Here is a 23,285-nt window from a genome sequence, read left to right on the forward strand (position 1 = left end):
TCAAAATTTACATTTCACTCGTGTTGTGAGTATAAAATGAGGAATCCGGCTTCCTCCAATCACGGCGTTGAACCAGACACAGATTCCCCCGGGGAGGAAGCCATGATTGGAGGATGACCTATCCATCATTTCTGACATCAGAAATGGCTTGCAACGACAGGAGGAAGCTGGAGCTGCTGTCAAGATTAAAAAGCAAGTTTTTTTTTCACAACAGGAGTGAAATGTAAATTTTTATGAATTAAAGTGAATGTAAGGTTAAGCAATCTGGAACACTGCTATACCTAGATATTATCTCCCTAAACGTAGTCGCTAAGTTTTTTTTTTTTTTTTAAAAACCAATCCGATTTTATTTTAGATAACTTATAATTTTTTTACTGTGTCTTCGCAAACTCCTCCCAAGAGATACTTCCTGGTTTTTCTATGTCTGACGTATAGAGCGGACCCACCCGCTCTATACATAGCTCTGAAGCACGCTCCCGATAGTACATTGATTTTGGCATAAGCTTTACTCTGCTCTCTGATCATTGAAACATAGTATGCAATGAGTTAGTAAAATCATTGTGTACTATTGGATCAGAGAGCGCAGCTGTCTGACAACTTACTTTCTGCCCTTGATCAAAGAAGATTGAAACAGAGCATGCGCGTCTCATGGACGCGCATATACACTCAACATTAGTAAAATTCAGTAAGATTCATTGCCGCATGCGCAAATTATACAGTGGGCGTATTTGGAAAAGGTGCTGAATCCCCCGGGGTGGCAGCGTTGATTGCAGAATGCTTTAATCGTCGTCGATGACGAAAAAGTACAATAATCCGGGTGGAGGAACGGCAGTAAGAATACATTGATTATAATTTATTAGAAAACCTAATCAAGCGTTTAGAGCGAAATTGATGAATGAAAGTTAGCCTTATTTTGTGACATCTATCGATTTATGTAAACACTTTGATTGACTTTACATTCACTTTAAAGTGCCCCTGTTTTTAATAAAAAATTTAAAAACCGGGCACTTTAGCATCAAAATTTACATTCACTTTAAATATACATGAAACCCAACATTTTTCTTTCAGGATTCAGAAAGAACATACAAATTTAAAAAAATGTTTTTACCTCATCTAAATTGCTATCATTTTTTGGTAACCTTGACAAAATAAGCATACCTAGGTAGGACCAGGAATAGAAATGCACTAGTGTGAGCTATCTGATAATTGGTGGCTGAACATAAGCCTCTTATTCACTTATCAGATTTGTTAAGCTAGCTCCCAGTATTACTGCTCCTTCAACAAAAAAGGATACCAAGAGAATTAACCAAATTTCATAACAAAAGTTAATTGGAAAGTTGTTTAAAATTGTATTTTCTATCTGAAGCATGTAAGAAAATACATACATACATACATACATACATACATACATACATACATACATACATACATACATACATACATACATACATACATACATACATACATACATACATACATACATACATACATACATACATACATACATACATACATACATACATACATACATACATACATACATACATACATACATACATACATACATACATACATACATACATACATACATACATACATACATACATACATACATACATACATACATACATACATACATACATACATACATACATACATACATACATACATACATACATACATACATACATACATACATACATACATACATACATACATACATACATACATACATACATACATACATACATACATACATACATACATACATACATACATACATACATACATACATACATACATACATACATACATACATACATACATACATACATACATACATACATACATACATACATACATACATACATACATACAATTTATCATCAACTCCTCCTAACTGTATGATATCCACCCCTTACACAAAAAGGGTTTGGTTTATACTTCCAGAGTCTCTTGCTGCCAGGATGTAGATTCAACCTGAATGAAATAATCCTGCAACAAACATATCATCTACTTGATCTGGCAATGTATTAAGAAAGCAATTTCTAAAAACAAACATGGATTCACCAGCAAGAAAGCAGTGCCAACACCTGCTTAACCAAGCCCATATTAGGTTACTGTAAATCACTTGAGAGACTAGCGCCTGTCCCAGAAAGATTAGTTTGAGATATATACATATAACAAAAAAAATTAAAAAAAAATAGTTAAACAAAAATGCTAAAACAAAGGGACATTAAAGCACTAAATAAATGCTATATAGACTAATCTTTTCTTTGAATGCATCATTCTGAGAGTAACATTTAGACAAAAAAAATGTAAAGTTTCATTAGCTGTTTAAATATTGACAAAATAAGTGTACAGTTTTAGTGTCTATAAAACATTGGGAGCTGCCATGTTTAGGGCCGGCTCAACAATGGGACCAAGTGGGTCCATTGGACCCAGGCAGCACATTAGTGACTGCTTCAGTCACTGTTAGTCCCAGGCCAGTCCTGTCCTCTGTCTCCGTGGGGGAAGTTGCAGGCTCCCAGCAGCATAACCTCATCATGCACAAAGGCAAAGAACCAGTCAGGGACAACATTCAAGGTGCGACAAGCACATCTCTTTCCTAACTTCCTTCCCACTTATGCCATAATTGTGCATAAGCATTGGTTGCATTCAGGTAGACAGGCTTAGTAAAGTCAGCGGCCAGGCTAGTAGATTTATATGTTAATCCGTAATGTTACTACGGGTGGCGTCATTGCATTGTTGGACCCAGGCAGCACAATATCCTGAGCCGGCCCTGGCCAAGTTGTAACTTAGGTTACCTTCTCTGCTGTGGCCAATTAGGGACAGCTATAAATAGGTCACTAGAGTTTGGAGCCAATGGCTGTGTGGAATATAACCGTGCTCTGCAATTCCATTTCTAACAGGCACTGAAATGCTCACAATTTCAGAATGGAATTGCAGGAAAAAGGGGACAAAAAAAAAAATATATATATTGCAGAGGTTTTTTTATATGAACAATAATTTTAATTTTGCCATCTCCAAGTGTTTACTGTCCCTTTAAGGGACATGAAACCAAAAAAACAGTTTCTTTCATGATTTATACAGAACATACAATTTTAAACAACTTTCCAATTTACTTCTATGATCAAATGTGCTTCATACTCTTGGTATCCTTTGTTGAAGAAGCAGCAGTGCACTTCTGCGAACTAGCTGAATGTATTGGGTAAGCCAAGGGGCATGTATGTGCATCCACCACTCAGCAGCTAGCTTCAAGCCATGGCTTGCTGCTCCAGAGTCTAACTAGTTATGCTTTTCAACAAAAGATACCAAGATCGATCAAATTAGCTACGAAAAGTAAATTAGAAAGTTGTTTAAAATTGCATGCTCTATCTGAATCATGAAAGAAAAGAAAAAATGGGATTTCTTGCCCCTTTAATGAACAGTGTGGAGCAGCAATATATTTAGAAAACAGCTTGAAAATGGTGTCAGCTACACATTGATTTGTACAGAGAGGAATACATGAATATCTTATTTTTGAAAATAGAGAAAATATTTAAAAGGAAAAATTAAAATATTTAAAAAGGGACAATATTCTAAACATCTATTGTATATATAATTAAAGGGACATTAGTCATTTTTTATTTCTACTAAAAAAACAAAAAGTTTGATGTATTTCAACAGATATACATACAATTATACATTGTTTTGCAGTCCCAGAGCACACTCCTTGAAAATGTTTTTTTTTATTGTTGTCTGCTTCCGATCCTTTAGTGTGGCCAATTAAAGACAGATAAACAACCCTCTGCACATATTAGCCAATGCCTGAGCAGCATAGGAATGTCACGGTTCTGCATTCCACATAATGTACCACAGCCTTAAACAACAATAGTTAAATTACAGGAAAAGCTAGCAAAATAATTAAAATAAGTTTCAATCCACTTTTTTTTTTTATAAAACATTTTATAATCTTGCCTTCATATCTTATAAGATTGACATTTAAAAGGGACATAAAATAAAAAAAAAAGTATTGTTTCGGTTTCCTGGTTCATCCTTGTTTTATAGTGTAATGCACAACAGTTGTTATGGTATCCAGCATTTTCATTGTTGCCATAGCAACATATACAATAACAGTTTGATTACGCTGCCTAATGAAGCGCTATAGTTTTGTACAGAGCGCTATGCAGTGACTGTATATATTTTTTTTTCATACTTTGTGTGCGATTCACAAAAACATTTAAAACGGTCACTTTATTAATAATTTACAAACATTACTTGCAATCTTGAGCGAGTATGATTATCTGTTCCCTATTTACTGTGGCCAGTTACAGCTAGTTCACTGCTGTAAGCAATCGCTATGAAATACATGGCTTTTTTTTTTTTTTTTTTTTTTTTTTAACAATTTTGCCTTTAAAAGGGACACTGAACCCAAATGTTTTCTTTTGTGATTCAGAGAGAGCATGAAATTTTAAGCAACTTTCTAATTTACTCCTATTATCAAATTTTCTTCATTCTTTTGTTATGTTTATTTGAAAAGCAAGAAAATTAGCAAATTTAATTAGCAGAAACTGCTTCTTTCACTTTAATCTCACCCCATAAGTGGCACGCTCAAACATGGATGACTCTGTTCTTGTGCATATGGTTGCGCGAGAGCAGGGGGCAGAATTGCAAAAGAAGGCTTTTGTGCAATGGTGATTTTTTTCCGCGCCATGCAGCATCGCAAGTGGCAACTCCAGGCTTACAGGTTCTTCACGTGCAAACCTGTCCGCCTGCAGTCATGATAAATTGTGCTTTTTATAGTACAGGTACACATCCCCAAATCCAGAATTCAAAACTCCAAACTTATTCCGAAATACATTTTTTAAAGTGATAGTAAATCCTAGTGTTTGCAAATTTTAACAGTGGAACAAATAAAGGGGACTTTCAGTCATGAAGTATAAAGTACTTCATGCTGAAAGTTCTTTTATTTGTCTGAAGCGTTCGCTGCGCTGAGCACCTAAGGCCGCCTGCAACAAAACGCTATTTTTCAGTGAGGTGGCATTTCCCCCTATTAGCCAATAGCCGTGAGGGCCAGCTGGCATTATACAGGATAGCAAGAACGATATTGGCTAAGATCACCTCACTGAAAAATAGCGTCCTGCCATGGGCAGCCTGAGGCGCTCAGCGCAGCAAACAAAGGAACTTTCAGCATTAAGTATTTTATACTTTATGACTGAAAGTCCCCATTATTTGTTGCTCTGGTAAATACTAGCGTTTCAAGAACATTTGAAACCCAACATTTTTCTTTAAAATGATTCAGATAGAGAATGTCATTTTAAACAACTTGACTTCTCTTGGTATCTTTTGTTGAAAAGCAGGAACATATGTTTAGGAGCTGGCCCATTTCTGGAGCACTATACAGCAGCAATTTTGCAAGAATGTTAACCATTTGCAAGGAGCACTAATTCCCTGTCATGTAGTGCCCCAGATGCCTACCTAGGTAGCTCTTCAACACAGAATATCATGGGAACTAAGCAAATTTAATAACAAAATTAAATTGGATTATTTTTATTTATTTTTTTAAAGGGTGTGCTCCATCTGCATCACAGAAGATAGATTTTGGGTCTCATATCCCTTTAATTCTGGATCAAACAGAATAGGTACATTCATCTGCATAAAAACTCAAATAAAAACACACTTTTTAATCAATACTCTCATATTTAAAGGGATACTACACCCATTTTATTTTCTTTCATGATTCAGACAGAGCATGACATTTTAAGCAACTTTCTATTTTACTCGTATTATCAATTTGTCTTTGTTCTCATGCTATCTTTGAAAAATCATCAATGTAAATAAGCTTAAGAGCCGGCCCATTTTTGGTTCAGAACCTGAGTAGCGCTTGCCGATTGATGGCTAAATGTAGCAAACCAATCGGCAAGCTCTACCCAGGTTCTGAACCAAAAATGAGCCGGCTCCTAACCTTACATTCTTGCTTTTTCAAATAAAGATAACAAGAGAATGAAGAATTGATAATTGCTCTATCTGAATCATGAAAGAAAAAAAATGTGGGTTTAGTATCCCTTTAAGAAGCCTATGACAACTTCTAAAAGCCACAAACTTATTCAAACACAAATAGTTATCTGTATGAAGCGCTGGGCTGACTAGTAATGTACATACTGACTTTGACCTTCAATAAATATTTTTGCAGTCATAGAAATTGAAATGTAAATAGCTGCAGCATGCTGAAGAGGAAATACTTAATCAAAAATGCAGAGAAAGAAACGTGTGAGCCGTCAAAAGTATATAATACAGTAAAAAGAAAATAGTCTACAAATAAAATGTTCTATTTATTTAGAGCATACATTGTTAAAAGGCACAGCAGAGCATGCAATTTGAAACAACTTTTTAATTTATTTCTGTCATCAAATTTGTTTAGCTTTCTTGTTTGCGCTCTAGCTGAATTACGTGGTTAATCACTGCAAATGCGGTTAAAATACAGTTGCACATCCTAGTGCAATGTACTGGTACTCCTGATTATGACAAAGCATTTAACTACTCAGGAACAGCATATTTATGTATTCATCAAATCACCAGCAAGGTCAGGAACAACACAAGATCGCAGCAGTTGTGCCACGTGGCGTGCTAATTTACGCTCTTGCTCGAGCGTTAACTGCGCTAGAAGTAAGCTTCTTGCGCTTGTCGGATTGCGCTCGTATTATGAGTTGAAACTGTTTTCGCTCTCACACTATCCGGACAGGCGCAAAATGCCAAAGTTAAAATATCACGCCTGTGTTCACATGATCCCCCCCATAGAAGTCAATGGTGGGGGGGGGAAAAAGTGGAAAAACACACACGCTAACTCATGCTTGCTAACGCAACATGAAAATATGAATATTACATATTTTAAACCTTTATAAAAAAATAAATATGCTTTTACATGTTTCCATCTGCAGTGTATGTTTACTGGCTTCATTAATATGCATACATAAGAGCATGCGCTTGGATAAATATCAAATGAGGGGGCATGTGTTTACCAGGGGGCTGTCTACAGAGCACACAAGGTCGTGGATAATAGAAAAGAAAGGTGCATTTTTTAAAAATAAAAGTACATGCTAACAGATTATTATTATTATTATGTATAAATCAAAACGCATCCTTTATTATAATTATGTCCCAGGAAACCCCAACACTTTATTTTTAGTCAAATAGAACATACAATTTCAAACAACTTTCCAATTGACTATTATCAAATTTGCTTAATTCTCTTGTTCTCCTTTGCTGAAGGAATAACTTACTACCAGCAGCTAGCTGAACACCTCTAGTAAGCCAATCACAAGAGACAAATGTGTGCAAGCACCAATCAGCAGCAGGTCCCACTAGTGTAGGATATGTGCATATTCTTTTTCAACAAGAGATACAAAGAGAACAAATCACATTTGAAAATAAAAGTGAATTAAAAGTTAAAATTATATTCTCTGTCCGAATCATACAAAGTTTTATTTTTCTGACTTTCCTATCCCTTTAACCCTATTGCATTAAAAAATGAACTTCTTATGATAACAGGGTATGTTCTTTTTACACTGCAATATCCCTTAAAAGGCAGTAAACATCTAAAAGCTAAACAGTTTTTTTTTTTTTTTTTTTTTTTAATACAGACAATCCTACATGGGAAAAAAAATGTTAGCCAAGTCACTAGGGATGAAATGAGCACACACACAAATTTCCTGGTAGTTTTTATACCAATTTAAAAATGTCATGTATACACACTGAACTCTTGCACATGCTCAGTAGTAGTCGGTGCCTCAGAAAGTGTGCATGATCTGATAATGGAAGTAAATTGGAAATTCTCTTTAAAAAAAGGACATGCCCTCTCTGGGCTCGATTTATCAAGCCCTTCGCCTCCCTATGACCGCAGTCAGTATTTATCAAGCAGCGGTCATCAAAAGTCATAAAAGTTTAATTCTGACTTTAGCGTTCCCTTAAAGGGACAGTCTACCATATAATTGTTATTGTTTTAAAAGAAAGATAATCCCTTTATTACCCATTCCCCAGTTTTGCATAACCAACACGTTTATATTAATATACTTTTTACCTCTGTGATTACCTTGTATCTAGGAACCTTCTTCCAGCCCCTGATCACATGACTGTGACTGTTTATTATCTATTGTCTTGCATTTAGCATTGTTTTGTGCTAAATCTTAAATAACCCCCTGTGCCTGAACACAGTGTTATCTATATGGCCCACGTGTACTTTCTGTCTCTTTGTGTTGAAAAGAGATTTAAAAAGCATGTGATAAGAGGCAGCCCTCAAAGGCTTAGAAATCAGCATATGAGCCCACCTAGGTTTAGTTTAAACTAAGAATACCAAGAGAAAAAAGCAAATTTGATGACAAAAGTAAATAGGAAAGTTCATTAAAATTAAAAGTCCTATATGAATAATGAAAGTTTAATTTATACTAGACTGTCCCTTTAAAACAAAGGGGCTTGCAATTGAACTTGTAAAACATGCCAATCTACAAACGCAAAGAGGAGTTGGTACATGAAGCCCAATTTTTTTCCTTATACAATTTTAAACAACTTTCCAACGTAATTCTATCAACTACTTTTTTGTTCTTTTGGTATCCTTTGTTGAAAATCATACATCGGTAGGCTCAGTAGCAGTAATGCACTACAGGGAGCTAGCTGCCGATTGGCGGCTGTTAATATATGTGTCTTTTCATTGGCTTACCGATGTGTTTAGCTAGACTCCAGTAGGGCATTGTTGCTTCTTCAACAAAGGATACCAACAGAATGAAGCAAAATTGATAATAGAAGTAATTTGGAAAGTTGTTTAAAACTGTATGCTCTATACCAGGGGTGCCCACACTTTTTTGTGGTGGGACCTAGTTTTCAAATGACCAGCTCAACAAGATCTACCCACTAAAAATGGGCTGGCTCCTAAGCTTACATTCCTGCTTTTTCATACCAAGAGAACTAAGAAAAATTGATAATAGGAGTAAATTAGAAAGTTGTTTAAAATTGCATGCTCTATGTGAATCATGAAATAAAATGCGTTTCATATCCCTTTAAGGTTGCATGATTTAGCAACACATGGATGTGTAAAACCTTAAAGATACAACAGATTAATACAGACGACAAAAGTAGCACTGACTTTCATTCAGGTTAACAGGAGCAACCCCTTGTGCCATGTTACAAAACACTGCATTTAAATTACTGCCACTGACCCCTTTAACTTAACGCCGCAGGCTTGGCCTGATAGAACCCAGTGAGGCTTACACAAATAAATTTAAATAGCGCCATGCAGGCCATTTTTTACCGGGCCAACCGTTCATGTGCCAGACATCAATCAGACTTGTTCCTTTAGCATAGCACAGCAGCCTCCGCCTTTAGTTTTTCTATCTATTGACACCCTCCTAACTATACTATACCGCCATATCCATTGGGAAGAGTACTCACGCAACCATGCTTTTGATAGGCCAATTGTGTTGTTCAAAAATCATCTACATTAATTGGTTGAAATCGATGTCCCTCAAGATCCAATCCTGTAGCACTTTTTGTGTCCAACCATCAGACTGTTTAATGACCTGCCTTTTCCCACACTGCGGTAGATAAAGCGGTATCCCTAGCAACCATACTCTACTCACGCCCCAGTGTTGAGATTGCGTAACTTGATCACATCAGCCGCCATCTACCAGCAGCGCCTTCAGGATCTACCTATTGGGCACCCCTGCTCTATACGAATCATGAAAGAAAAAATTGGTGTTTCATATCCCTTTTAACAAACAGTCATGACTGTACTGCATCAGATAATTATATTAAACTGATGATAAATTTAAACAATTTCAAATACTTTTTTTTACTTCTATATAACATATACAAGAATTTCTAACTTTGATTTTCAAATATATAATGCAAATTTTTATAAATTATCTTTTATTCATAACATATTTATTCGCTTCCTCCATCCACTTATACTTTCTGTAGTGTAGGGACGTAAATAGCAGTCCTAGACAGCAATGCAATTTGTTTTTCTCCATGCAGTGCCATACGGCATACACTACGATTGGCTACCTCACAAAAGCATTAGAAAAAGAGAGGGGGTGGTGCATTTTATCGAACAGAGGTGTGAGATTAAGTTTGTCATTTTATTGATTTACTTTACTTTTGCACATTAAATGCAATAGTTTATCAATGAAAGTTATGTTAAAATTGTATGTGGATTTAAGTTAATATTTCTATAATGGCTAAATTCAATATCACTTTAATAATCGAGTGTCCTCATTGTCATATTTGTTTATGTGATCAGCGATCTATAGTAAGGATAATTCACTAGTATTATTACACAGGGTATTCAAAAGCTCCGTCAGGCCTCTAATCCACAGATAATTATGACGTTACCCATTAGTCAAAAATAAGTCAACAATATGACAGGACCAAAGAATAGAAATCCAGTTAAGTACCAAATGATACAAATAAGTAAATGAAACAAGCACTAATTGAGACCAATTATCCAGATCACGCCTCAAATTAAAATTCTTACAGCACGCCTGACGTGTTGCTCATACAGATACCTCTGAATAACTGCGGTGCACACAGAATGGATCTTAAATGTGGGTTAAAAGGAACATAACACTTCAGGGTCTGACAGCTACTAACAATACTGAAATATTTTGTTTAATCTTAAAGACATTGTACTCTAGATTTTTTTTTGCATAAATATTTTGTAGAGGATCCATTTATATAGCCCATCTGGGAGTGATTTTGTAACAATGTATAGTTTTGCTTATTTTGTAATAACATTGTGCTGATTTTCAGACTAAGTCCCAAAGTATCAGATGTAGACCCAAGTCTACAGATTCCTGCTGGCTCATGTTTGTGTAATAAGTATTTTCATATACAGGGGAGGGGGAAGTGTCTGCTGTTCCTGCTTTCTCAGCCCCTTTCACTGGGTGTCCCAGCCTAACCTCACCAACAGTGCTAAACTGGGAACTTCTAAGTAAGTTTCTAAAAGGTTTTAATACTGGATTTTTATATCAGCATCTGTGAATATTCTTCTTTATATTAGTGTCTATTGCATGCACATTGGTGTATAATATACCATTAAAGGAAAATGTTAATACAATAATAAAATATTTAAAATTAGAGAGTTTTATATTATTGCAGAAATGCACTTTGCAATTTATCCCCACAAAGAGATTATAAATATAATTAAAATGATCATAAAAATGCAAAATGAAATATGTGCTGTGTTATATGCAAGTAACAGTGTAATAATAAAATGCTGTCTTTAACCCCTGCAAAGTGGTAAACACATAGTTAAAAATCGGCCCCAGAGCAGCAATGCACTACTGGGAGCTAGCTGAACACCTCTGGTGACCAATGACCCTTGAAAGGTGTGCAGCCACCAGCTAGCGCCCAGTAGTACATTGGTGCTCCTGAGCCTACCTAGGTATGCTTTTTAACAAAGGATACCAAGAGTACAAAAGTACATTTTATAATAGAAGCAAACTGAAAAGTCAGAACCATGAAAGCACTTTGCTGCGTTGATACTTCTAACACCTTTCCTTGTCCTTTTCAGGACTATGCATAAAAGGCAACGTCTTGATCAGTAACCAACAGCTTTGCAGCTCCTGAGCAGCACACAGACAGCCAATCAGAAGCGGCCAACTGCTTTCAAGCTTTGCAGCACCTAACTGAAGCTTTATCTAAAACCTCTGTGGGGTTCACCACATATTTAGCGCTGCGGAACCTGTTGGCGCTCTACAAATACCTAATAATAATAATAATAATAATAATAATAATAATAATAATAATATTATATTTACCTTGCTCAATAATGCAAAAAATGATCTTATGATGAATAAGAGAATTTCATTTACTTTAGAATGTCCCTTTAACTGTGTTTAAAATCGAAACAAGTCAATTAACCTTTTAATGCCGTTCTATTCCGTCATAATTACACTGGGTTTTAGAGCCGTTATGACGGAATAGAACGTCATAGCCACGGGCTGTCCTGAAGCCTTCTGTGCTTCCTGGATTTGATCGCGGTCTGGAGGGCGTTCCTAGGGTTGTAGGGACACCCCCCAGACGCGATCCAATAATTGAAATCTCGCGATCGTGTGCACGTTGCGTTACAGTTGTTCAGATGTAGACACTTTAGCCCTGGCAGGAAAGGGTTAAAGGGACACTCAAGTCAAAATAAAAACTTATGAATCAGAAAGAACATGCAGTTTTAAGACACTTTCCAATTTACTTCCATTATCAAAATTTGCACAGACTTTTTATATGCACACTTTCTGGGGAACAGGAACCTACTGAGCATGTGCACAAGCTCACAGGGTATACGTATACTAGTCTGTGATTGGCTAATGTCTGTCACATGATAGAGGGGGGCAAAAATTGGGAGAATTTGTCAGAAAAAAAATAAAATAATCTACTGCTTATTTGAAATTCAGAGTAGGTGTTGAATCATTGTCTTTTTACTATGCACTTGTTAATTATGCAATTCTATTGCATTGAGTGGTCTTTTACGCTTTCATGATTCAAATAGAGCATGCAATTTCACTTTTTATACAGACACTGTCTTTTTATACAGACACTTTGAGGCACCAGCTACTACTGAGCATGTGCAAGAGATCAGTGTATACGTATATGATGAGACTGTGATTGGTGATAGGCTGTCACATGACATAGGGGGCCAGCAAATTGAGGTACATTTTTAAATTTGTCAGAAAAACTAAATCTACTGCTCATTTAAAATTCAGAGTAAGTGCTAATGTATTGTCTCTTTATTGTGCACTTGTTGGTTATGTAATTCTACTGTAATTAATGGTCCTTTTATCCCTTTGTGGCTAAATAATGATTAGAGCATTGTATTACTGCACTGTGCACGTTCCTTTACACTTTTGTTTTGTGTAAGAACATATACCGTCAAGCAGACTAATGCCGTTAAAGATTTGTTCCCGACAACCAATACAGTTTCTCTCGCTCACCCAATAAACACGTGGTTTCTAAGTATGCCGAATTAATTTTATCAAAACAAAGATTTTCAATATATATTTGTCTTTTTCCTGACAAAAATACATCTGAAATTGTTGCATTCATATTAGTTTCCTACAATGACCCTTTAAGCAAAATATTTGCTTCACAGAATATGAGCGCACTCAACACGGTAGACCCTCAAAAGCATTCTTTGAGAATTAAGAGACTTGCGAGGACTTGAAATTTCACATACAAACCGCCCAAGGGAACCACAGTTAGCGCAGACGACAGGTGAGAAGTCTGAGGGAGAAATAACTCATTTGTACTGACTTCACACACATAACAAGGAGAAACTATTTCTTAGCAAGTCTGCAATATTTCTCATCCAAAAAAAAAAAGACGTGCAGGGGGAGTGGCTTATCCGTAAAGGGACATTGTATATAGCCAATCTGTGAGTGTTTTTGTAACAATGAATAGGTTTTGCTTATTTATTTTAAGAACATTGTACTTATTTTAAGACTCCTAACCAAGCCACAAACTTTTAGATGTATACTGATGTCTACAGATTCCTGCTTGCTCCTGTTTGTATAATCTGTCTTTTGTATCCCTTTAAGGATTTTCTTATAACCAGAACCTGAAATGCACCCTAACTTATCAAGGCTAACCCTGTAACATATTTTTCAAAACTGACTTTAAATGATAACAATTGCTTTATGCTACTAACATTATGACCATAGCTAGGCTTGTTGCCTGCAGGGCTGGATTTAAAGGGATATTATACACTCATTTTTTCTTTGCATTAATGTTTTGTAGATGATCTATTTATATAGCCCATAAAGTGTTTTTTTTTTTTTTTAAATGTATAGTTTTGCTTATTTTGAAATAACATTGCTCTGATTTTCAGACTCCTAACCAAGCCCCTAAGTTTTATGTGAATACCGTCAGCTACCTTCTCCAGCTTGCTCCTGTTTGTGTAAAGGGTCTTTACATATGCAAATGAAGGGGGGAGGGGGAGTGTCTTATTTCCCACTTGCAGTGGGCTTCCCAGTTGCCTTTTCAACAGAGCTAAACTGACAGCTTCTAAGTAAGTTTTTAAACAGTTTTATACTGGATTTTAATATCAGTATCTGTGCATCTTACTCTTTATAGTAGTGTCTTTTACATGCATTTATATGAAAATTAGTGTATAATGTCCCTTTAAAGCCCAGGGTCTGAAGGCACAGAAATCTGAAGTTTCCCCACTCTCTGCTGTGCCTGCGACCTTAACTAAGATGAAATGAAATAAGAGTATTGCACGTGTGCGGCAACCATCTTTGTTTAGGTTGACACAAGCATTGCGCATGCTTAAAAGGGACACTGAACCCAGATTTTTTCTTTTGTGATTCAGATAGAGCATGCAATTTTAAGCAACTTTCTAATTGATTTCTATTAATTTTTCTTTGTTTTCTTGCTATTTTTATTTGAAAAAGGCATCTAAACTCTGGACAGCACTTTGGTGGATGAATTTATCCACCAATCAGCAAAAACAACCCAGGTTGTTCACCAAAAATGGGCCCGCATCTAAACTTACATTCTTGCATTTCAAATAAAGATACTAAGAGAATGAAGAAAATCTGATAATAGGAGTAAATTAGAAAGTTGCTTAAAAATGTCATGCTCCATCTGAATCACAAAAGAAAAAATTTGGGTTCAGTGTCCCTTTAATACTCACAGTATTAGCAAAGATTGTCACCGCACATGCGCAGTGCTATTTCACTGCTAGTGGCCATCTTAGTTAAGATTGCTGGATGACCGGTATTTAAAATAGGTAGAGACAAGTGGCCCTGTATGGAGGGCGCCTTTGGGAACATGCCTACTCTGCCTTATTATAAATCCGGCCCTGGTTGCTTGCACACTAAAGCCCAGATTGGCATCTATTTTTAAAAAAAAAAAAAAAGCAAATAGTGGGTGCAGTGTGACTATTAAAAAAAATAGTTAGTTTAAACTTGGTGATATATTATTCTATAGCAACACAACAAGAATGTATTGTTACAAGGTGTTAACTGCCACTTTAAGTTTTGATATGGGGGGGGGGGGGGAACACTGCTACCAGTATTTAAAAAAAAAAAAAAAAAAAAAAAATCATGAGAAACATATATGGCCCTATATTTGAAAAGGTTGGGCACGCCTTATTGTAGAATAATCTTTACACTAGTTTGAAGTCCTCTCTGGCAGCAAAGCATTTAACACTCTATTAGTAAAATACCTGACATTTTACAAACACTGATGTATTTGACTGATTAAAATGCAGTGACTATAGTTCTCAGGGCTGCTATTTTAAAAGGACCAGTAAACTCAACAACATTTCTATCAAGCATATGAAGAAAAAAAAAAACACCATTTAAAAAGGGACATTTTTGGGCACAAACGTAATGCTATATAACAATCAATTTAACTCTTGAAAAGATAAATACATAGATAAAGCTGGGTGCAGAAGGGAATTGCTGGTCCCAAGCAGGAAAAAAAAGCTGAACCAATCAGCAGTTGCACCACGTAACCAATCACTGGCTGTGTTCAGCTTGCCAGCTGCAGCACTTGTGACTGACCAGGACTTTAAAGGGACAGTCAACACCAAAATTGTTATTGTTTAAAAAGATAGATAAACCCTTTATTCCCCAACTTTGCACAACTAACATTGCTATACTAATATACTTTATAACATTTAAACCTCTAAACTTCTGCCTGTTCCTAAGCCACTACAGACATATCACATGCTTTTTTTTAATTTTATTTTCACAACAGGAGAGTGCTAGTTGATGTGAGCGATATAGATAACATTGTGCTCATGCCCGTGAAGTTGACAGACCCTGCACAAATTGGCTAAAATGCAAGTCAATAGATAATAAAGTCATGTGATCAGGGGGCTGTCAAAAGGGGCTTAGATACAATGTAATCACAGAGGTTAAAGGGATATTAATATAATCATGTTGGTTGTGCAAAACTAGGGAATGGGTAATAAAAGGGATTATCTATCTTTTTTAAACATTTTGGAGTTGACTGTCCCTTTAAGTACGTGTTTAACTCCTTTGCAATAATAACAATTTTCACCACCCATAGGGTTAATTTACTAACAGTCTCTGTGTTTAAACATCATCACTAATTGCTAGTCGCCAACCTGTGTATACAGCTGTTATATCTTCTCATAAATACAATAAATCCATAGCACATCTTCAAGAAAAGAAAAAAAAAATCTCTCTTAAAGGAACATGAAACCCAATTTTTATTTAATTCATGATTTAGATAGAACATACGATTTTAAACAACTTTGCAATGTACTTCTATTAAAGGGACACTGAACCCAAATTTTTTTCTTTCGTGATTCAGATAGAGCATGCAATTTTAAGCAACTTTCTAATTTATACCCATTATCAATTTTTCTTCATTCTCTTGCTTTCTTTATTTGAAAAAGAAGGCATCTAAGATATTTTTTGGTTCAGAACCGTGGAAAGCACTTGTTTATTGGTGGGTGAATTTATCCACCAATCAGCAAGAACAACCCAGTTTGTTCACCAAAAATGGGCCGGCATCTAAACTTACATTCTTGCATTTCAAATAAAGATACCAAGATAATGAAGACAATTTGATAATAGGAGTCAATTAGAAAGTTGCTTAAAATTGCATGTTCTATCTGAATCACAAAGGGGAAAAAATGGGTTCAGTGTCCCTTTAAATGTTCTTCATTCTCTTGGTAACCTGTACTATATGTAAGCTGTAACACAACTCAAACATAAGAACAAAAAATGTTTATTTACATCTCATGAACAGAGCTTGTTTGTTATAAATAAACTAACAATTAGAGATGTGCGTTCGGCAGTTACGTTCAATGCAGAAATAGGCTGCTTTCAGTATTCGGCTCTTTTTGGGGCCGAATATCTTCTTGTGCAAGAGAAACACACTAAGATCTGGATTTGCACAGATCTTAGTGTGTTTCTCTTACACAAGAGGGTATTTGGCTCCAAAAAAGAGCTAAATATCAAAAGCAGCTTCCTATTTCAGCATTTGGCAGTGCACAAAACTGTCGAACACACATCTCTAACAATTATTAAAAAAGGACCAGTAACTACAGTAGATTTGCACAATCAAGACAATGCAATAGCGCTTAGTCTGAACTTCAAATGCGTAATAGATTAGTTTTGTCTATTTCCACTCCTCCAGTATCATGTGACAACCATCAGCCAATCACAAATGCTTATACGTTTATTCTATGGATCCTTGCACATGCTCAGTAGCAACAAGTTGTTTAAAATTGCATGCTCTGAATCATGAAAGTTTAAAAATTTGACTTGTGTACCTTTAAATTGCCCCTTATTAGATTCAACAAAGAAAAAAAAGAATGTCCCTTTAAGACAAATTGTGTTTTGGTTATCTAATACATAAAGAATGAGATTTAAAGGTCCAATTAAAGGGACAGTAAACATTATACATTTTGGCAACTTACTGAGAACTCTGCAGTACAGACAACTAAAGGATAGCGCAATAAAATGTTGGAATGGCTGATATCCAAATTGCAAGAAAGGGATTGGAGGAAGCAAATGTTCCTTGGAACGTATCAGGCATTTCGGATGAAACAGCCATTTGCTCCTGATCTGTGAGCTGGTGCAGCCGGCTACCTCTGGGACAGACAAGTGGAAATGTTTAGAAATCCTCCCAATACACGAACAGTCTCCACAGCAGCTCCCCAGCTCTGGAATTCTGGTGTGAGTACAGCACATTCAGGAAATATGCAATTTCCACTGCTAAGTGCTACCCATAAAAACTATGAAAGCGGCCGTCTATAGTTCAATGCTGTCAGATTAACTCACTCAGTGCTACAAACAGATGAAAGGTAAACTACGCAAAGCAATCAATTCTAAGCAGAATCGGTTAAAATATTTACATTTTCAGAGATTTAAAAAACTCTGAATTGAATTCACTATAAAATCTTTAAAGGGTCAATCTAGAGGAAAAAAACAAAAACAAAATGCTCTAATTTTTGCAGTGTAGCTAGTGACAAAATTACTTGCATTAAGTCTATGTGTTTAATCACCTTGCAAAGTTAAAGTACCGCTTGGGAGCTGCAGAGAACTGCTGTCACCAATCAAAAAAATGACAGTGACCCTATCCACCAGCAATCATATGACCCTGCTACATAATTGCCTCAGATGATTGGCTCAAAAGCCTTTCCTCTTGCTCCTGTGGTACTTTAACTATGTGTTTAATTACTTTGTGGGGGGGGGGGTGGTAACACAAACTTGAGTGAGACACATATTGATTGGTTTTAAGTCCTGACAAGTCAACCAAAGTAGCCTATGCAAAAGGAGAAACGCCAGAATAAGAGGTCTTGATCTCATGCTGAAGAATAGCGGGTTCAGTAGTAATTTGCAGAAGCACTTCTTCTAAGCAAAGGTGGTTGATTATAGGAATAAACGTCATTTAGAAGTGGTAAAGACAGACACTGTGGGAGGCTTCGCAAATGTTTGGGCTAAGTATGAGGCTATACTACAAACAATTTAAAGGAAATATGTGTAGACTTGGTTCTTATCTGCCATCAAAATATGTTTCTATGCATTCTTCTTAGACAAGGCAAACACTCATTTAAAAAGGGATAGGAAAGTGAAAATTAAAAACTTTCATGATACAGACAGAGCCTGTAATTTTAGTTCTATTACCAAATTACTTTGTTCTTTTGGTATCCTTTGTTAAAAAGCACTACTGGAAGCTAGCTGGCGATTTGGGGCTACACAGATATACCTAAACATTGCTACCAAACTCTATTCAACCCCTAGACACCATAAGGACGTTCCATGCCATACTAAAAGCACTAGGCTTAAAGCCTTTAGGACAGCATGGAACGTCCTATCTTTTGCGGTGTTCTGCTCCAATCTGCAAAACAAATGGCGGTCGATCTGACTTCTGGATGTGCCTAGCAACACAGGAAGTCACCCCAGGAGCCAATCGGCGCCATCTTTGGAGCACATGATCGCAGTGATGATCAGGTGCTTCATTTTTCGTTTATGGTACAAAAGTTGAACAGATGGATTTTTCCTGAAGGGGGTAAATACATATTAATATTTTTGAATGGAAAAACAAACAAAAAAAAACGTAAATTAAAACTTTTTTTTTTTTTTTTTTTTTTTTTTAAAAAAAGAAAGACACTGAACCCAAATTTTTTCTTTTGTGATTAAGATAGAGCATGCAATTTTAAGCAACTTTCTTATTTACTCCTATTATCAAATTTTCTTTGTTCGCTTGCTATCTTTATTTGAAAAAGAAGTCTAAGCTTTTTTTTTTTCTTTTTTTTTTTCTTTTTTTTTTTTTCTTTTGGTTCAGTCGGGAACAGAACTTTTTATTGGTGGATGAATTAATCCACCAATCAGCAAGAACAACCCAGGTTGTTCACCAAAAATGGGCCGGCATCTAAACTTACAGTCTTGCATTTCAAATAAAGATACCAAGAGAATGAAGAAAATTTGATAAGAGTAAATTAGAAAGTTGCTTAAAATGTCATGCTCTATCTAAATCACAAAAGAAAAAAATGTGGGTTCAGTGTCCCTTTAATTACAATGCCAACAGGAAATGCCTATGCAGGTGCTTAAAGACTCACTGCACATTGGAAGAGAGAGATATGATATATTATTTTTTATTTTTTTTTTAAATTTATTTATATTTAAGAGGGACACAAAAGACTTTTCTGAAAATATATTTGGAATATTAATGTGCTCTCTCTACATTATTGTCAAATCCAGGGGTTGACAAACTGGGGTTTGTTTTTTTTTTGTTTTGTTTTTTAATTTAGCAGCCAGCAACAATATTTAGAAAACTTGTTTGGATCTAGACAAAGGTGTTTTTTATATAAACGTGCAGAACATTCAAAAAAGTTAGGAGCCAAAAGGCAAATATTAGGAGTCATTACTACCCGACTCAATATTTATCAAACGCTAACCAAATCTGTTTTAAAATGTTTTTCCCTAACATTGAGAACAGTTTGGAATCCTAACCCATAAATTATGCTTCCAAGGACACCAAAATAAAGTCGTTAAACAGAACAAAAAAAGGTTTCCATAGAGTGCAGTTACTCCTTGACCGCTGCATTTATGTGACATATAGAAGAATAAAAAAGGCATTGAACTCTTTCTGTATACTTTCCCCTAATATGAACCTCAGAAAAATAAGACACCACACACCCACTTATCCAAACTGGGCTCTCCAGCCTACACTTTTCCAGTCACTATTGTATCTGTGCAATACAGCAGAAAGTCAGTGGCTGAGAGCCACAGGGAAGGGTACAAGGATATGCAGCACAGCCAAAGGGGAATAGACAGCCAACATTATGGTGCGTACAGTGGGGGAGAAGAAATGTGTGCTGCCAGGGGAGATGGGGGGGGGGGGTGATGTGTAAGATTCAGACTCTAAGAAGATTAATGAAGAAAGAATTAACACATACAGTACTAAAGCCAGGGAGAAATGGTGTGTTTAGAGAGATAGAGATAAGTGTGTATATATATATATATATATATATATATATATATATATATATATACACACACACACACACACACACACACATATGTGTTTAGAGAGATAGAGATAAGTGTGTATATATATATATATATATATATATATATATATATATATATATATATATATATATATATATATATATACACACACACACACACATATAAGAGAAATGTGTGTATTTTTATATATTAGAGGTGTTTGGTATTAAGTGATTAAGGTAGATAAGGATGAAACATGAGAGAGAAAGAAGATATAGCAGCTGTGGAATGGAGTTGTATAGTTGTATATACATTTGAGATGGAATTTTTTAAAGTGCAGTCATGGGTTACAGAAAACACGTTTGTTAACTGGTCAATAGAATGACTCAAAGTGGGCTAGAAGATGTGGCACCTCATGAAGGGCTAAAAGAGTCAATTGTGCAGCTTTGTTGGCTGATAGCTGTCAGGAACTAGACTTTGGACATGAGAGGCTTCTAGATGTCAAAAGTTCTGAGGGTGACAACTAGATACCAAGAAATTCAGATGAGGCCAACAGACATACGCACCTCAATTTTGGGGATTAGATGATAACAAGTAATGATGGACTAGTGCAGTGATTTTTAACCTTTTTTTTGCCGTGGCACACTTTTTTACATTAAAAAATCCTGTGGCACACCACCATCCCAAAATTTAAAAAAAATCACACATTGTAGCCTAATACAGCATATATATATATATACACTTACACACAAACACACACATACTGTATGTATTTTGCTGTTATGCCATGCCTCCTACAAACTACCCCTGCACTGGGAGTAAAAAACAAGCAAAGTTTAAAAAATATGTCACACTGTTGTCAGTCTGCCGTGGCACACCTGAGGATCTCTCACGGCACACTGGTTGAAAAACACTGGACTAGTGGATAGGAGTGGTTTGAGAGGGGTAACACTAATATATATATTTGTGGACTAGTTGATGTGACCAATTTGGGGATGGTCAAGTGTGCGTGAGTGGCTCAAAGGAGACGGCTAGTGTATGTGAGTTGTCTGAAGGTGGGAACTATTGGCCTACAGAAGATAAGCAATTCTAGAGGGAACAGAAATGTAGGGGGGACTAGCAAACATGAATGCTTCTGGGGAGCAAAAAAAAGAATGTGAAAACTGGAGTGATGTAAACTTCTTGAGGAAGGGAACTACAGGATGTGCATAAACATCTCAAGGAAGGGGGGCATGAACGCATGGAGAGTAAATACTATTTGAAAGTGGGGGGCTGGTGGGAGGAACTGGTAGATGTAAACACCACAGGAGGGGATTTGCAGCAGACTTGTTGGAGGTAAACACCTGGGGGGAGGGCAGCCCTGGCAGACTTGAATGCCTCAGTTAAAGATTGTAGGATGTGAACTCCTCTTGGGAGGGGATGGTGGGGTGGAAACGTCGGGGGGGGGGGGGCAAGGTGAGCTCCTCTAGAGGAAATAGTGGTTGTGAACTCTTATGGGTGGAGGTGAGTTATTGGCTGTATGTGACTACAATGAGCAGCTTTAGGGACACTAGAAGACCTTAGGGTTCAGGGAGATAGTAAGTGGAGGCCTCAGATGTAGTAATAAGAGGGTTTATATTAGTAGATACTGGGAAGACAATTTGAAGAGATGAATTATGGGGGGTCTAGTTGTGTAAAGCGCAGAAAAAGGAGATATTATTTCCAGAGGGAGAAGGAACCCAAGTCACCTGGTTCAGATCTTCATCAGACAGCAGATGTGATTCTCTGGGCTTGAAGCAGTTCTGACACTTGCTCTTATTGAAGATATTGGCCTGGAACTTCTTGCACGGATTCTCCTTTACGGACATAGTCAATGAGTGAGGGTCATACGGTGATTTGACCTGGTAATTGGGGCCTCTGGAGGCGAGAGGAAATCAAGGATCCCGGTGACTGAGTTCACCTTCCCCCATCACTCGGGGTATTCGGAGACAGATTCCAATAATCCGGTTTCACATCCCGGATCCTCCGCTGCCCTCGGACTGATCCCGGGAGGGGGAGGGGAAATTCCGGAATGCACAATACAATGGTAACCCGTAAACTCTCGCTATGTCCGCTTTGTACTTTATCCTGATAAAATCCACTCTGTTTCGGTGTCCGGTCCTCTCGCCTCCGAGGTGCAGTTTCCGCCACTAGTAGCGCAGCTACTGATACATTGTAAAGAGCCCGGCGAGAAGCGCCGGGCAGGGCCAGCAGGGGGATGACAGGCGGCTCTCACAGCCAATCACCTGGCAGCACTCCCTCCCCCCATTCTCTCCTCCCGCAGGATAACAAAAGAAAACCCAAAGCCTAAACGAGAATAAGATAGGCTGAGCTGAGGTGGGCGGGGCCTAATCGTGTAGCTCGGCTGCTCTGCACCATTCCCTAGGGATTCTGTGACAGCTGCTTGGGAGGAGGTGCTCTGTGTGCAGCCAGATAATTATATGTAACATGCAGAGTAATGTTTGTTTTCTGCACGTTTGTCATGTGTAAAACAAGGTTACTCGAAATACAATTGTAATTCCTACTCGAATATAAATTTACAATAAGGCTGACACCAGAAATAAATATCAGAACTGTCAAATGTCCACCAAGAGATATTGACACTCAATTTTGAGTGTCCCTCTCCCTAAACACACTGTGAATAAACCTTTTCACATTATGAGAGTGTTACATCTGTATAGATCTAATTATATATAATACAATTAATAAATATTACTTTAATTGAATATATATTTACTATTTGTATGTGTTGTTAAAGGAAATGGGAGGAACATTTAAAGTGACACTAAAGTCAACATTATA

The 23,285-nt window shown here is 36.7% G+C and overlaps 1 protein-coding gene across 8 annotated transcripts in view; it reads right to left on the reverse strand.

The window, feature by feature from the left end:
• Nucleotides 1-22,710, reverse strand: part of MPRIP (myosin phosphatase Rho interacting protein) — a 384,980-nt gene extending 362,270 nt beyond the window's left edge. For 4 of the 8 annotated variants that reach the window (XM_053694610.1, XM_053694609.1, XM_053694607.1 and 1 more), the window contains exon 1: nt 22,193-22,709. In XM_053694610.1, the coding sequence (XP_053550585.1) occupies nt 22,193-22,312 (120 nt within the window). In that variant the 5' untranslated portion in view covers nt 22,313-22,709. Of the gene's footprint in view, nt 1-22,192 lie in introns of all 8 variants that reach the window. The other 4 variants (XM_053694605.1, XM_053694611.1, XM_053694612.1 and 1 more) reach the window with 4 other exon arrangements.
• Between the last annotated feature and the right edge of the window lie 575 nt (nt 22,711-23,285).

This window comes from Bombina bombina, chromosome 11 (genome assembly GCF_027579735.1).
Source record: "Bombina bombina isolate aBomBom1 chromosome 11, aBomBom1.pri, whole genome shotgun sequence".
NCBI classification, from domain to species: domain Eukaryota; kingdom Metazoa; phylum Chordata; class Amphibia; order Anura; family Bombinatoridae; genus Bombina; species Bombina bombina.